General features: G+C 40.2%; 2 protein-coding genes across 7 annotated transcripts; one reads left to right on the top strand and one right to left on the bottom strand.

The window, feature by feature from the left end:
* The first annotated feature begins 63 nt into the window (after positions 1-63).
* On the top strand, positions 64-6,435 carry LOC110058163 (caspase-8-like). The gene is made up of 4 exons (XM_020764746.2): positions 64-562; positions 2,383-2,541; positions 3,125-3,946; positions 4,727-6,435. Exons 1-4 carry the CDS (start codon positions 166-168, stop codon positions 4,936-4,938), a joined length of 1,590 nt encoding a protein of 529 aa, XP_020620405.1. The 5' UTR covers positions 64-165; the 3' UTR covers positions 4,939-6,435.
* Positions 6,436-7,533: 1,098 nt separating this feature from the next.
* On the bottom strand, positions 7,534-16,876 carry LOC110058180 (uncharacterized). Of its 6 annotated transcripts, none has more exons than XM_089275231.1 (6): positions 16,769-16,876; positions 11,595-11,640; positions 10,242-10,428; positions 9,706-9,870; positions 8,731-9,487; positions 7,534-8,077 (listed from the first exon to the last, which is right to left on the bottom strand). In XM_089275231.1, exons 3-6 carry the CDS (start codon positions 10,405-10,407, stop codon positions 7,810-7,812), a joined length of 1,356 nt encoding a protein of 451 aa, XP_089131357.1. In that variant the 5' UTR covers positions 10,408-10,428; positions 11,595-11,640; positions 16,769-16,876; the 3' UTR covers positions 7,534-7,809. The 6 variants fall into 6 exon arrangements, with proteins under 6 accessions (XP_089131357.1, XP_089131356.1, XP_089131355.1 ...); XM_089275230.1 differs by lacking the exon at positions 16,769-16,876 and adding an exon at positions 14,411-14,477; XM_089275229.1 differs by lacking the exon at positions 16,769-16,876 and adding an exon at positions 13,144-13,256.
* Between the last annotated feature and the right edge of the window lie 807 nt (positions 16,877-17,683).

Here is a 17,683-nt window from a genome sequence, read left to right as displayed (position 1 = left end):
TGAAGTGCCGAGTGAAGTAAATATGACTCTATTTTTGTGCAATGACGTCAAGTCTGGAACCCACTCCCTGCTCATACTTCCGGAAAGCCAATATGGCGGCAACAGAAGATTAGAGAAGATAGGAGGTAGCGGCAATTTCGAATATTCGTCGCTTTCTGATGAAAAATGGATAGTTCTGCTGAAACTACCCGTCTCCTGTACAGGATTTCTAACGAAATGCGGTCCCAGGACCTTCAAAATCTCAAGCACTTGTGCCATGAACGCATTCCACTCGGTGAACTTGAAAAAGCGACGCAAGCGAGTGCCTTGTTCCAAATTATGCTTCAGAAGCGATTGATAAGGCCAGAAAATCTGAGCTTCTTAGAGGGTTTACTGAACCAGATTGGCAGAGCTGATCTAGCTGGCAAGATTCAGTCAAGTGGACGAGATGTCACGATGCAAACGGAGAGCGCCTTGGGAAGTAATTCAGTTGATAGGAATTATCGAGCTTTCCTGATGAAGCTCAGTGACGAGTTAACACGGGACAACGTCGAATCACTAAAGTTTGTCGCAAATCTACCGGGTTAGTCACTAGTAGCTCACTTGCTTTAACATTATTTTAGATGTTGATTGGGTCAAGGTAAATTAGTGCCAGATCGACACCGTAACGAAATACTGTACTGTACTGTGCTGTAAATAACGAGTGTAAAGAATTGTATTAGAGACTGATGGTTATTCCTCCGAACTCCGTTTGTGATTTTATATTAAGTAGGAAGCGAGCATCTTGAAGTATTTCCTTTGGTAACTATGTTTTTCTTTTTTGATGACATAACAACTACACAGAATATCCTTGTTGCATTTTCACTGGAATTGTGCAATCCAAAAGTCGTGTGCTGTGTGGCTTCATGTTCCCTGAGGCTGCTTGGTTGCATAGGGGAAGTGGGTGGAGGGAGGGGAGGGGGGAATTACCCATCAATATATTCCAGACATAACTAATCGATGATCAACGACATCAATTGGTAATCAATGAGTAATCGATGAGTAATCAGCTGATTAGTCATTGATTATTGGCGATGATCAATGAGTAATCGATGAGTAATCGAAGCCCAAAAATTTTGTGGCATATTGATTACTCATCGATGACATCGATTACTCATTGATGTAATTGATTACTCATCAACTATTATACTGCACACGAAAGACACTTTTCTTGCTTTCTTGTACCTTTTTTTTTTCGTTTGTGATTCTTTTATCTATGTTAGACACATTTTTCCTTGTATCTGAAGTTCCTGTCGATGATGTCAAGACGGAAAGTCCTAATCACAAATACAGATGATTCTCAATTGTGCAATATTTCACTTTACCCAACTCTTTCTTTAATAACAAAACAACTGAACCGTAACCAACCAGTCTGAAAATGAAACTAACAAGTACGCTGACAAGAATTGACTACGTGGTTATCGATTTTTTTTTTGTGGGTGTTTGTCAGCAAAGTAAAACTGCTTCGGCTTAGGGAAACATCCATCATAAGCAGTTACATAACCAGCTTGAGAGGTACTGGAGAACCTTCTGAAGCTTAATTTCCATGTACTACTTAAGCTGAAAAGAATAAACCTGGAAACATCTGTTTACATTTAAGTTGTTTTAATTTTGTTTTTCTTCACCAAATACGTTTGCAGCCACGAGATGCGAAGCTCACTCGTGAGATATTGTTCTTGCCACGAGAACATAAAATTCATATCTTCGAGCCAACGTGTAATGTTCTTTTTATTATATGGAGACTAAATATTGAAACCAATTCAACAAAAGCAAAAGACGGGAATCGTGACGTCATTGAACGATATGACACTCACAAAGGTGACATATGGAAAATACGCCACTCGGGTCCCGGATGAAGTGGCGTATGGAATCTACGAGTGGTTTAGTTCCCAGTAAAACACTCTTCTCCATATAATAACATATCATATCATATCATATATCATATCATATCATGTTATTATTATTATTATTATTATTATTATTATTATTAAAGGTTAATTTTTCAGTGACTATATCAACTGTAGGCTTGAAACAGGATTTCAGAAATTTGAGACCTTTATTGGAAGTTTTGCTGGGAACAATTGTAGGAAATGCAAGCACTATATTACATTTGACTTCTGTGAACCATTACCCAGTTACTGTCTAAGTAACAATTAAAAGCCTCCATATACATGTAATTAATGAACATTGAGCACAGATGATCAACCAGTTATAAGTTATACAATGAAAAGAATTCTTGAAAAAAAGTGATACTTATAATTAGGTGGTAAGTGACTTATATGTGACACACTTAGTTGTTGAATGACAACTAAGTGTGTCATTGTCATTTTATTCTGAACTTAGTTGTTGAATGACTTATTGCAGATGGCATAGAGGAAAAAGTTCAGAATGGAAAGGATCTGTTCAAGTATATGATCCAACAAGGAAATCTTGGGCCATGCAAACTGGATCACCTAGCAGACATGCTCCAAGAAATACATCGCCGTGACTTGGCAGAGAAGGTGAAGAAATTTCAATCAGAGGGTATGTTCATTTGATTGAAGTTCGCTTTTCATGCACGTAGATTTGTTCTTAGTTTGAAAGTTATTAAACCAGTTTGCTTTTATTTTTTATTTAATTTTTTTTTTCAGTTTCTTTTATGTCTATTTTGAAATTACCATTGTTTAGGTCCCATAAGGGGTTTTCGGGATACAGGAAATAAAGGCCAAAATTAAACAGATGTGGGATACTTAGATCCCCCTAATGGGGCCTTGTTGATAGCTGAAAACAAAGGAAATACATGTAACTTTAATATAAAAGTGGTTTTCAATTTATGTGAAAAAATGGAGCAACCATCAAACATTAAGAGATGGATGACATCGTGAGAAAACCACTTGACACTGGATATTTTCAATTACTTAAATAATATGCAACAACTTTTAGTGCCTACACCTTCATCAGTTGAAAATTAAATGTTTTTACACATGATTGGAAAATAAACAGCACATTTCAGAAAATTCAAAAAGTGATCTAGAAAGGTAAATGCTACTGTAACATTTTGCAATAGTATAATAAAATGTTTTTACAGTACACTTTATAAGTTGATACTTTGGAATTTTAATTTTAGGGGGTGTATCTCCCAGTACTAGTGATGATCAGCCCCCTCCAATGCAAATCAACAACCAACGCCAAATGGTCGTAACGCCACCATCAGGTAGACCATTAGTGACAGGGAAACAGCCCACAATGCACCAGATGGGTGAGTCCAGGCCACCAGCTGTGCCTTTGCTGTCTCCAAGCTTCTTCAGCAGAGCTCAAACTTCAGATGCTGGAAATGTGGAGCCACGATACCCTGTTCAGGCCATGCCCAATCCAGCAGAAATCCTTGCACCCATGCAACAATTAGGAGTGGATGAGGAAGAAGCAATGCCTTCATACCCCATGACAAATCGTCCGCGTGGCATTGCACTGATTATAAGCAATGAGCACTTTCAAGGAAATCCAGACTTGAGAGATCGGCAAGGGAATGAAAAGGATGTAAAGCACCTTCGTGAGTTGTGGGAGTTTTTGAATTTCGAAGTAATTGTGAGGGCAGACCTTGAGTCAGAAGATATCTATGATGTTCTGAGAGGTATTTCGACTATGGATCACAGGAACTTTGACTGCTTTGTGTGCTGCCTACTCAGCCACGGAGCTAATGGAGGGATCTATGGCACAGACAGCACACTGGTAGAGATCAAAGATATCACATCCATGTTTAAGGGCGTGGCATGTCCTTCTCTCGCCCATAAACCTAAACTGTTCTTTATCCAGGCTTGCAGAGGGCTAGATCGTGATAGAGGAGCACGGTTTGAAACAGATGCAGTGGAAAGCAATCCCGAGGATGCAATGAGGCATAATGCAGAGCCAAATGAAAGCCACTTTCTCCTTGGCTATGCCACTCCTCCAGGTAAACAGTTTATGTTTGTGGCTCTTTTTAGGAACTCTTCAAGCCCCAGAGTTGACATAGGATTACATTAAGAATGACTCTACAATTTTGTTTGTGACCTTTTGGAGACATACATGCATTTTATTAAAAGAAGCTCCCTTAACAGGGCTTACACAGTAATAGACACATTTTGTGTCACCTTACTACATTTAAGTCTATTGGAAGTAATCAGCAGGAACATGGTTTGGTTTTTCCTTGCTTACTGAAAGTGAAACTGATAAAATGAAAAGCATATTACATGTAAGTGAAGTGCTGTGAAGTGTGCACTTTTAAAAAAAAAAAAAATAGTATACTAGTGTAATACTACTTGAGTGTATATGTATTATACAGTGTATGTACACGAGTCCCAACATAGCACTTACTTAAATTCCTCATTTTGTAGTGTTTTACGTCATATTGTTTTTCTACCAGCTTCTTCTATTGGCTCAGTTTGCTTTTGTTTTGTACTTGGTTTTTTACTTTTGCTATTTTTGTTCACATAAATTTATAAACCTATTTTGAAGTTCTTTCTAGTGCAATTGTGTGTGTTTTTTTGTTCTGTTTAGTTTTGTTTTGTTTGTTTTTTTGTTTATTTTTGTGCTTTACACCTCAACAAAATAAAGTTGACACCACACTTGAATGCCTTTTGTTCCACCACCAAATATTAAGCAGCCTCTTGCCCAGTCCCCAGGAGAGGCTGCTTGGCAGAGGCTTGACTTAGAATCATTGCTGTCTAACTTTTTTGCAATTGATCATCATCAGGTTATGTTAGCTGGCGGAGCCAGGTGCATGGTTCCTGGTATGTTTCAAAGCTCTGTGAAGTGTTCCGAAAGTATTGCGAGAGGTTTGATGTTATGACCATGATGGTAAAGGTAAATGATGAAGTGTCCGACGCATTCACCAGGCAGGGTTACAAGCAGTGCCCAGCTCCAGTTGTCACGCTCAGGAAGAGAATCTACTTAAACAATAACTGAATGGTACAATCTTGGCTTAGGAAGGACTTTCACTAACTGCACAGTGGACAGTAACATGTACCTAATGAACAGAGTCATTACAGCTAGTTTCTCTTCTTTACAAACTGAAGAGTTTGATCACTCATAAACATAGCCACCCCAATTATACCAACCATGATGGCTTGTTGATGTTTCAGCCTAGGTATTCTGTTTAAAAGCTTTAGATGTACTCAAAGATGAGGCAAAAATTTTATGCCATGCATAGGAATAGCTTTCTGTGACATGTTGTTAAGTGTTACTATGGAGAGTCATCTGTCAGTAAGGAAAATTATTTGAATATCTACTTAATGGAGAGTGTTTTTTTCTCTCTCAAATATCTGTTATTGAGGCCAATTTGGTGTGACTCCATGCAACGAACATTCCACAAATTGAAATTGTTTAGTGCTTCTGCATTTTGTATCACAGGATTACACTATAAGATTAGATATTGCTCTAAATATAGGTGGAAATGTGAGCTAGTTTACTGTTACTACGGGAAATAGTTAATAGCAGTTTGTCATACATATGTATACTTCGAAGAAGTATACTTATTATACAAGTGAGTATGTAAAGGGTGTACTTCCTGTGTCATGACTGGATATTACCTTGGCTTGAAACATGAAATAAGTGGGGGTGTTTTCCTCATGAGGAATCATAGCATATTCCATATTCTCATAGTTGCTCTCTCTAGCTACACTATTACTCGTTAAAAACGATTATCATGTGTAAGACAAAAATCATGGTTTTAGTTTGTGATTTTCCGGATGTCAACGGAATTATGTGAAAGATCCGAAACGTGATAAAACGTTAAATGATCGTAGTTAAAATCCGTGAAACATGATATGGATCCCCATCACTCCCTCCCCTCCCTCCCCTCCCCCCTTGCTACACTCTTCAGTTTTTCATCAATTTAGATGGTGAACTGAAACTTTCAGAGGAAAAGTTTCGTCAGTAAGCTTCCAAAAATGATAATTAAGTGCTTTTAAAGTTGTGGTTTAGTACATGTATTCCAATGTCGAAAAGAGAGGGCAAGTGCGATGTGCATCGTGATTTACTTTAAGCTTTCAGTTTAGCGATGTAATTTCTAAAAACAGAGAAAAATTTCCTATCAGATCTTAACTTGGAAAATAGAAAACGTGTTTAAGGTGATTTTTATAGTTACAGAAATTATCTAAGGGACAATTAAGTGGCTGACTTTCTTGGTCTCCTGGACTAGTCAGAAATAAAAGAGAATTGCTTTGCCACTATTATCAAGCAAACTAGGTTTTCAAGTTTGTTGCGACTGAAGAAAATTCTGTTAAAAGATTTGAATCCAGTGGCGTTTTATTGCCAGGAAGATATCAAGACAAGTAGTAAAATGAGAATACCTATTTAAACTGTTGAAGCTTATGTTTAAAAGTAGGGTTAGGAGAACTTTACTATACAAATACAGGTTTCTGTGAGTTGTAGCAGCAGAATAAACTTGCCAAGTATACCAAACGTCGTACAGTTTTTTTAATGAAGAATTTTGGTGGAAAATCAAGGGAATATTTCATCAAGAATAGTTCACTCTATTCTCATTGCCGGCTCATAACTCGGGAATGGTTGGGAGACAGGGTGTCTAAACTTCCCACTTGCCCTCCCCCTCCCCCCTCCCCCCCCCCCCCTCCCGTCGCTTACTTTTATTTTCTATTTTCACCTCCTCCCTATTTTTCACTTTCTATTCTCACCTCGTCTTTGCTGGTTTCCCCTCTTTCTGACCTGTACTGCAAAATTGTATGGAAGGTTGGGAAAGTTTTTCTGCTTCTCTCCCACTTCTCGCCAGTTCGAACATCATTAAAAATAAATGCGGGTGCGACTCGTGGATGCGCGAAGTCGAACCGCGCCATGATATGGAACAACGAAGCTTTTGAGTTGTTGCCTAACAACCAACCCTGATTAGTTGAGCTCAATTGTCATAAACCGCCAAGCCGGAAAGTGGCATTTGACAATTAGCCGGAAACGTCATTCAAGAAAACTTTCTCTCAGTTCATCCTACTGCAAAAAATAATCGCCGCAATCTATGATACCCTGACTGCGTACTATCAAGAAGTATTTCACCATCACGATGTATTTGTAGCGGAGCTCTGGCGGCCCGAAGGGCCGCAGAACGGAGCACCATACTCACAGATTTTCTCTAGGTAATCATGGCTAGCGGTATTGCTCGTGGGCGCGTACGCACCGCGACGAGGTCGGGCAACATGGAGACCAAGCCTTGGTTTATAGCTGTCAAAACAAGGTATCCGCTGAGCAGTAACACGTGACCATATCGCCGACTCAACTTAAGAGCTCATCGAGGACACGCGGTTTTCTTTTGATCAGATGCTTGTTTTCGACTGGATCGCAGGCTCAAGCCAGGTTAACTCATGTTAAATTCATATCAGGACCTCCGCCTTTAGGCTTGGCTAAATGTATATATTAAGGCTATTTGCCGCACTGATCCTTCACCCGACGCCTCGGTCGCGTAGAAAAATTTTCTACTGCTCGAAACTTGCGGCTTCGCTGCTCGCGCGAAATCCATACAAGGTAGACCGCCCCGCTGACTATCAAAACCAGTGCTCCATGTTAATTTTATTGAATTTTAAACTCACTAACTACATCATCATACATTACCACGGGGTTTACAATTTTCCTTTAGTTAACCAAGCTCACTTCATGTTGAGCTTTGTTGTCTCCTGATTTGGAAGAAAGTGGAGCAGATTTCGTGTACCTAATCATTTCCGGCAAAGTTGTAAAAAGGTTAAAAATTGTTACAGAGAAATGCCGGCTGAACAGCATAAGCTGCGGAAACTACTGCGGAGAGTACTTTCAAAAAGTACTTATAAAAGGCCATTTTTATTCGCAGGCGTTGAGATAAGTCTGCATGGAATCATCAAATGCTTTCATAAATGGTGGATGATGAGCTCGTGCCTTAGTTCCGGTGAACTTGCTTGTGTAGCGCTGATCTCTGTAAGTCGTGATGTTCACCGTTTTGGATTTGTACCACGCGTGTTGTAATTCTGAGCAATCCAAGTCGAAGCCATAGTTTGATTCTTTAACAAGATCAGCAACGTAAGCAGTTTGGTAATCAATGTTGTAGTGATGGTTCTTTAAAGGACACATTCTGGAAAGAGAAATGATCACAGATGAAAAAATAAAAAGGCAGGCAGACAAGAAGGCTGTTCGACTGACAGACAGCAGACAGACAGACCGACCGACAGCTGTGAGACAGACAAACAGATAGTTATACAGACGGACAGACAGACAGAAAGACAAGCAGAGAAATAGCTAGATGGATAGACAGACAGACAGGCAGGTAAGTGGGCAGATACACAGACAAGCAGACAGAAAGATAGATAGACAGAAGGACAGACAGACAGGCAGGTAGGTAGGCAGACAGACAGACAGACAGACTGACTGACTGAATTAGAGAGTCAGAAGATTTCTAAGAAAGTCGCGACACTCAATGTACAATTGGTAGAAAAAGTTACATATAATCCAAACACTTTCCCAAGAATGTTATAATGAAGTATAATTTTGGGGGCCGTTGCCGAGTGATCGATTGCTGGTTGGAAGAAAATTCCACACTTCCCGTTGTTTTTTTAGTTTTCATGTTCATGTTCTTAAAAAACCCCAATACTCACGATACTGTCGAGTTATAAAAGCCAGATTTAGTGTCCGGCACGTTTGGTTCGGAGTAACGGGGTGTCACTGCAAAACTGGAAATTAGCTGAACAGAATAATACACTCACCCACTAACTAACAAAATGCCTTTACCTCGCAAGCCATTTCTGGCAGTCATTCTCCATGTTTTGCTTGTCTGGAAGGGAAAGCTTTCCTGTGATGTAATCCACCGCCCATTTGGCTTGTACATCAAACATGATAAAGGTATAGTATTGAGCCTGCATTCCCATGTACAGAAGCTTACTGTTTCCTCCCTGGGTCCAGCAAATGCCCTTGTAGAGTCCCACGGGGTACAGGCTAAGATCGGTCTTCAGGCGCAGATCATCTTCAAGAAACGGGAAGGAATAACGATACCCTGTGCACAAAATGATGTCGTCAACTTCTGTTGTGGAACCGTCTTTGAAATGGATTGTGCTACCTTCGATCCTGGTCAACAGGGGTCTTTCTGTTATCCCAGGGGGAAAAGGAAAACCCATGGGCTTTGTTTTCCAAGTGCAAACGATGCTTTTCGCGCCATACTTGAGACACTGGATAGCGATGTCTTCTGCAGATAAGCTTGAGCCTACCACGAGAATGTTCTTGTCCTTAAAGTGAGAGGCATTCCGGAAAGAGTGCGAGTGTAAAACCCGACCAGGGAACTTGTCTATTCCAGGAAAGAAAGGGATCTTGGGGACGGAGAAGTGGCCAGTTGCCACGATAACATAGTCAAACCTTCGAACAGGGAGCACCCGGTCTTCGGAAAGGTTTTTCACAACCACTGAGAAATCGTCGGTGGCGTCGTTGTAGGTCACATGACGGACAACATGGTTGAAGGAAATCCAAGGGCGAAGATTATTTTTGGACCATCGACCTGGAAAAAAGGAAAGTGAAATCAATAAATGGAAACAACGAGCACTGTTTTCTACTCCGATATAGATTTCGCTCGATGTGAGTTTTTTGGTCATTTTTTCGCCACATGGATGAGTCAGAACAAGTACTAGTCTCTTATTATGTAGTAGTCTTTAAAAGCTGCTCAGTTAATGGAGAGACGATACGCAAGCTTATGTTAGTATGCCGAAAAATACCTACCTTTCAGGTAATCATAGAGAACTTCTCGAGGGGGGTAGGATGAGATTGGTTTCCCAAAATGCTCGTCATAGGTATAGTCAGGATATTCCAAACCTTCCTTAGGACCATTGGACCACAATCCTTGGTACATACTTCCATGAACAGGTTCGCCATATTGATCAGTGTCTAAAAATATTTTAACAAATCAACAGTGATCAATTTTTAAAAAACATTTTTAAGTTAAGTTCTAGCTTTAAATTATTGATCCGTCTTCCAAAAAGACCTCGGCCATATATAATTGTATCTCAAGTACTTCCCACGAGAATCATCAGGACAAATCAGTGCAGCTACATTGTCAACATGGTAACAGTAGCCACATGTACACGATGACCATCTTAAATCTGAATTTCAAACCATTATTTATGCCAAAAACGTCATTTTCACGGTCGATAAGGTCAAACGCGGGTCTCAGTTGGCTAAAATGTATCTATGGATAGTATTATTCATCCTATGAACAACTGTAATTAACCAGGTGTAACTAGACGAATACTACTGACCAGTCTCCCAGGAGTACTTCCAGAGTCCTCCCCAGTCCGATTGCTTGTCAAAGCACACTATTTCTGGAATTTCCTTTCCTTGTGTCTTCACTTTATTGAAGTGATACAACACTGACATGCCACTGGGTCCAGCTCCAATCACACAAACACGCTTGAGTTGAGGCATCTTTGAGTCTCAATGTTTTTCCTGCAAGAAATATGTGATAGACCTGGTTACAAAACGTAGCGCGAAAGGCAGGAAACAGCACGAGAGTGGAGAGCATCCTCTTTTGTGAACAGCTAACAACCGGATATCCACCGAGAAAGAACTGCACGTTCAGTATTGTGGCTGCTCTTAATTTCATATATTGCTCGCGAGGCCTAAGCAATTAAAGGTCGACAGCTGTAGTCCAATGCGGTTTATTTTGACAGAGAATCTAGGAAAAATTCAGTTACACTTTCCCAAAGAACAAGGAAAGTGGTTACGTGCGCGGCCTAAACAAACTTTATCTTACAACAATTTAGGGGTGACCGTAGATAGTGACCGGAGAGCGTTTGAGACGTTGTTTGACTGCAATCTGATGGGTTATGTTTTCATTGTTTTGTGCTTTGATGTGTATGAAGTATATTCTGACTTCTCGTGAGCAAATTATAGACAGAAGTCTTTAGGACATCAGATTTTTTTAGAACACTGAATCATTGAATAACGCAATTCAAGAGTTTTCACTGGCTCAACCATCATAGTATATGAGCTATTATACCATGCTCTACAAATGTGGTAAGCGCACGCGAAATTTTTTGTGGCGATTTTATTTTTATTTTACTGTATCAAGACACCTTGAAAATGTTCTTCTCTCAAACCGAAGGATGATACCGAGCTGAAAACTTGTAGGAACTGAAAAGATATATTTTGGAGGTCATCTGGCCGATAAATGCAAAAACTCAAAGGGCTTTAAGATTCCTGATTTCATTAGAAACAAACTAAAAGAAACTGCAAAGCCGTCAACGAATTGAAGATCCTGCTTGATGAACATTGGATCTCACAGGAGATCCAAACAGCCAAACTTGAAAAGCAAAACGATGAGAAGTTACTGCGAGGCTAACGCAACGTAGTATATTGAAACAACATCGTAAACTGCCGCTTGTAAGGCCTGGGCTTGTACAACTTCAAAAGGGCTTTTAGATGGGCTTATAAACGGAGGCCCATAAAAGGCCCATGCAAGGCCCAAGGGGGAGGCTTATAAGCGGGGGCGCTTATAAGGGGCAGTTTACGGTATTTCGGCTGGCCAGGTCATTCTTCTTCAGGATTAGAAGTTACTTAATTATTAAAATGAAATTACAATATTATGTAAAGATGGATGTGTTAACACATACTTCGAAACTAAAAGGAGTGGCAGAAATGACGTATACAAGAAGACACCTAGAAAACAAAACAAAAGTAAAAAGTAAAAATAATACCCACAAACTGACCCGATGAATTGTAAAACTTGTAACCCACGTAGACTGGTGTTATTTTTACTTATCATCGTTCTGATTTTAGAATTTTATGACATCACCTGAAAACAAAGAATTCAGGCCAACCAAAGAGGAAGCAGACTGCGAATCTGACTGAAAGCGCTTGATCTCAATATCTCTCAGGTTAGCCTGTTTCCAAATAACTCTGAAATGACTTCGCTTACTTTGACGATTTCGTTTCGTTTCTCTTGTTTCGCTCGTTTCGCCCGTTTGGGCGGTTTCGTTTCGATGATTTTGCTAATTTTCGGTGGTTTACGTTTTCTTTCGTTTGGACTGTTGCGATACGTTGTGGCGGGTTTTAGAACATGCCCTTTAAAAGAGCAAAATGAATCTCGAGCCATTGCAGAAAGATTGTGGCGCAGTTCGAGAAATGGTAGTGATATTTTAAAATATGTCAAATAACGGTATATAATATACTGAACGAAGTCCTATTTGGTCTTAAAATAAATTATACGAGTGGTTAAACATAATTAGAACGTCGCCTGAGGGGATAGGCGCTACTGATCTTGGCTAGTGCATAGATTGTAGATACGACTCGAATTCTGCCTTGGCAGTTGCTATCTCGCATAAAGCATTGCTCTAATCAACAAATGAAATCTAACAGCCATAAAAAAAAAAATTCATTTCGTTTCACTCGTTCCGTTTCGCCCGTTTCTGGGGTTTCGTCTCGATGGTTTTTCTAATTTCAGTGGTATCGTTTCGTTTCGTTGTGTAAAATTATTGCACATGTCCTTTAAGAGGGCAAAATAGATCTCCAGCCATTGCCTAAAGATTGTAGCGTAGTTCAAAAAGGGTTATAATATTTAATTTGTAAAATAACGGTATATAAAAAGTATGGACGACGAAGTTCCTACTTGGTCTTAAATTATACGAGTGATTTACATCATTTGAATGCAGTCTGGGGGGATGGGCACTTCTGATATTGACCGATGTATAGACCCCAGATCTGCCTTGATAGTTAGTTATGTAAGGTAATACAGTATTGCTCTAATCAAAAAATGAAAACTAACAGATAAAAACAGAACGAAAGCTGACCACAAGCAAATCGTGCCGAACTGCTAAACGCACCTCAGCGTCAACTTGGTGCTGCCTGACTGAATATCCTGACCGAAAAGATTTTGACTCGTGAACCCGACTCAACATACACCCGCAAATATTCTGAGGTATTCAAAAACGCTTCATTCGAAATACAACCGGAATATTCTATTACTATCCGTTCTCTTTTTTCCGAATTTAACTTGCATACGGTACTTTACTTTTAAGTACTTCAAAGTACTTCTCTTGTATTACGTGCGCCTTGGATACTCTGCGTATTCCAAGTTAGAATACTCTAGATATTTTTGCTTTTGCGCGTGTATCCTCGAAAAAGGCTGTAGCTTAGCATAAGTTTGTATTAGACTTCTCATACCTTAAATTTTCGAAAGTGCTAAATCAAGCTTCAGGTATAGGTCCGTGCGATCGATATAGACACATCTAGAAGCAAAGGCTAAACTCGATTAAGATATAATAGGCCTTTAAAATCATTTGACGTCAGCACGCCCCTTGAAGAGGGCAATCACGCATTGCCATATTAAAATAATTTGGCCTGGCCATTTGAATTAACTATTGTAAAACGATTTGCAATCAAAACACAAAGTTTTGCCAAGGTTAATATTTCGAAAGAATCATGACACTGGATTTCTCTTTCTACAGCCATTGTGATTTCCTGTAGTCAGCGCAATCGTAATTTCAACTGTTCACAGATTTAAAATTTTGTAGTTAAAATTTCCATTTATGACTCATTTGTACCCGCATCACTAGCTCATAAGTTAGTCGGGAAAAATACTTATTGTTTTATTTGTTATGATAATCAGATCTTAAAGGAACCATGCCTCGTTACTTCTTAATAATTCTATTTTTAAAACTGTCAACGAAACGGCTGAAATGCCATGCCATGCATGCCATCATCGTTCAAGTTTGCCGGCTTCCTCCCCGCCAACCTCATTTCCCATTCATGCAGCAGGAGTCTATATCTGTGTCATAAGATCCCTTGGATGACTGGGGTAAATTTTGTGGCCCAAATGTTAGCTTCGCTCGAGCAAGTTTCTATTTTTTGGCATAAAAAGTCTCACGCTTGTACGGAGACTAAACTTCAATTAACTCATCAATTCAATGACCAGATTAAGCAAAATATTTTCCATAACAGCGGAGCGAAGAAAATCGAGCTTTGTGGTGGGATTGTGGTTCACGTTTTGCCCCCCTTTTACCCCATCCCCCCCCCCCCCCTCTCCTCCGCCCCCGAAGATTTTTTAGTGGCGGATGGCCCTGCGTCTCTTTAGGCTCGTTTTCTCTAGCGACGGAGTCCGCGTCCGAGTCGTAAGAGCGCTTACGATCCAATGAAAATCGAAAATCGGAGTCGTAAGCGGAGTCATAGGCATAGCGGAGTCGGAGTTGGAATATTTAGAACGTTTCCATTTTCTTCTGATTCCGTTTACGACTCGGTCGCTTATGAGCCAGTGAAAATTAGATTGTTGGAGTCGGGAACAGAAGCGGAAGAATAAACCGATTGCAAGGCCCGGAATCAAGCAATTTGATTGATTTATCCTTTTGCTTCTGCTTCTGACTCCGACAATGCATTTCTATATATATCTACAATTACTGAGTAAGCAGAAACCATATACCGTTATCACGCTAACCTGGGCAGCAAGCGTTCCCAAGCGAGGAGCTTTTCCGCACTCTGGCCGCGCGTGAATTGGAGCGAGACAAAAAAAAAAAAGAAGAAGAAGAGGGGGCTGGTGAGGCGAGCGGGGAACGCTTGCCCGTAAACCCCTCGATTTTGAAAACCCCTTTCGCCCACGAACGGGGCTCCTGATTGGTGCGGCGCGGCCATCTTGATTGACAAGTGTATCAAATTCGCTTGACTTATTCCAGGAATAACTCGAGTGTGACTTGCACAATGCCGTGGGGGAAGGTTTGTGAAATTGCGCTAGCCACAGCGAAGATTTATTAGACTTGAGGTAAATGTTATTCGATTTTACGCAGAAGACACCACCTTTTAGAGGGTAAAGATTTGGTGGCTGTATTAACCGCTGAATTCGGCGAAAGCTGTTAAAATCTTTCAGCTGCTGTTTTAATTATCGATCGTGGGCGAAGATCAAACAGGAACCAGTGACGGAGAACCAATCTTTGATAGTCTTATTTAATTTGGCAGCCTTACTTGGATTCTCTGAGGCGTTTTTCGTATCCAGATAACGTGAGACCGAATTTTAGAACCCGGCTGGTTGTTGCTTTCCCTGCAAAAGCGAATTTACTCGCGCTCACAATTTTAAAACAAAGGCTTCCGATTTCCGGTCGGCTCTACAATTCAAGTTTTCTAGTAGCGAGGGAATGAAATGACCGTCAAGCTAATGAACGGTTAAAGTTAAACCACAGGAAAACCTGGTCTTAAGCCGAACATTTGCCTTATTGCCCTCCAAACGATATGCATAGATAGCAATTTTATGATTTTAGTAAGCTTGCCGGTCAAAATAAAATAGCGCGCTGTAAATTGTTGAGCTTGCAGTCAAACTTTTCGACACTACGAACAAACGGATCGCATTCCGAACACTTGGGTATTGTAGCGCGTGTGCCGTTCTGGCGCCCCTGATTTAAAAATATAATTTTAGCGCTCGTTGACATGTTGTCAAACAATAAATGAATTCAACTGTGAAAACCAGTGGGCGTTTTTCAAAATCGCGAGGTTTACGGGCAAGCGTTCCCTCCTTCGCCTCACCACCCACTGCTTCGTTGATTTTTGCTCTCGTTCCAATTTACGCCCGGCCAGAATGCAGAAAAGCTCTTCGCACGGGAACGCTTGCGACGCAGGCTATTATCACACTAACTTTAACATCAGAATTATAAAGTAGTGCTAATTGAAATAATTTTCACTTGATCATAACCGACGGAGTCATATGCGGAATCGGCATTGTGCTGTCGACTCCCCTGATTTCATTTTCACTAGATCGACTTCCGGTTACTACTCCGTCGCTAGTGAAAATCATCAGCCTGTATGGTGGCGCAAATAGCGCATGCGTTTCTTGTCAAACCGAGCACCGACAGAAGTAGCGTGGAGGTTTATTTTCGTGACACAGGTTGTGGCTTTGGCGCCGAGGGTTAGAGATTAGAGAGAGAGACGAGAGAGAACCTCGGCTCGCCGCAACCGCTGGATCCTTTGATCAGCCGCCGTCCACAATCAGGGACGTATAAATTAAAAATACTGGTTTTTGACAAGTTTTAACCGGTTTATCGCTTCCGTAAGGTTGCGATCAGAAGTTCCCTCTCGTCTCTCACCGAGCGGATAGAGAAGACTCTGCTCGCATGGTAGCCCATTTAGCATTGTTATGTAAGACGTATGTTTGTAAAAAATTTTTCTGCGATTAGCGAAGTCAGACTTTCAAACTTTAAGGGTTCTTTCGGTCTGGTATATTCTACTGGACATATCAACGGCTTTTTTTATATCACCTCTGGTTCGTGCAAAATTCATGTTTTACCGAATATCAATTTCGTGTTACATAATACCAAACTTTAATCCATTTCTAATAATTGATATGGTTTTCACGCAATCTAATAAAGGGGAAGACTGGTAAAAAAAACTGTTTGAAAATACTTGGTATGGTCCTGAAAAAGCTATATCGAGTCACCATAAACTTTAAATAGTTTGGAATGCAGCCGTGGTCAGAATAAAACGAACCAGAACAAAAGCCAAACGCAAGCAAACCGCAGTAAAAGCTAAACATGCCTCGGCTTCAATTTCTGCCATCAAAAACGCCTCAATGGAAATACGCCTGGAATATTCTATTAGTATCCGGTCTGTTTCCCGAATTTAACTTGAATACCTGACTTTTAAATACTTCAAAGTACATCTCTTGTATTGCGTGTGTCTTCCACAGCCAGTAAGCTTCTTTGGTGTCGGTCGAAACTGCGTATTCGAGGATGAAATTCTCGCTTTACCGCAGTGCTTATATCCTCGAAAAGACGGGGTAACTTAGCGTAAGTTTGTATCAGACTTCTCATACCTTAAGTTTTGGAAAGCCTTCAAGCTTCAGGCAGGTCCGTGCGATCGATACAGACACAGCTAGAAGCAGACTAAGTTCTATAATCATATAACTAGCCTTTAAAATCGATTGACATCTGTACACCCTTTAAAGAGCGCAATCACCCATTGCCATATTAAAATGATTTGGCTTAGCCATGTGACTTAACTACTGTAATACGATTTGCAATCAAAACTCAAAGTTTTGCCAAGGTTAATATTTTGAAACAATCATGACACTGGATTTCTCTCTCTGCAATCATTGTGATTCCTGTAGTCAGCGCAATCGTAATTTCAACTGTTCACAGATTTGAAATATGTTAGTTAAAATTTCCATTTATGACTCATTTATACACGCGTCACTAGCTCATAAGTTAGTCAGGAAAAATACTCATTGTTTTATTTGTTATAATAATCAGATCTTACAGGAATCATGCCTGGTTACTTCTTAATAATTCTATTTTTAAAACTGTCCACGAAACTGCTAAAATGCCATACCATACATGCCATCAACGTATAAGTTGACGGGCTTCCCCTCCCTCCCTCCCTCCCTTCCCCAACTTCATCTCCCATTCATGCAGCAGGAGTCTATATCTGTGTCATATGATCCCTTGCATGCCTGGGGTAAATTTTGTGGCCCAAATGGTAGCTTCGCTCGAGCAAGTTTCTATTTTTTGGCATAAAAAGTCTTACGCTAGTTGTGGTTGTATGGAGACTAAACTTCAATTAACTCATCAATTACCAGATTAAGGGAGATATTTTACATAACAGCGGAGCGAAGACAATCGAGATTTGTCGTGGGATTGTGGTTCACAGTTTGGTTTATTCTTTTGCTTCTGCTTCTGACTCCAATAATGTCGTTCTATATCTACATTTATTGAGTATAAAAGAAACTATA

Source organism: Orbicella faveolata, unplaced genomic scaffold, assembly GCF_042242905.1.
Source record: "Orbicella faveolata isolate gen_17 unplaced genomic scaffold, um_ofav_v1 contig_36, whole genome shotgun sequence".
Classification (NCBI taxonomy): Eukaryota; Metazoa; Cnidaria; class Anthozoa; order Scleractinia; family Merulinidae; genus Orbicella; species Orbicella faveolata.
Note: the sequence above shows the minus strand (reverse complement) of the source record. Positions and strands in the feature narration are given on the sequence as shown.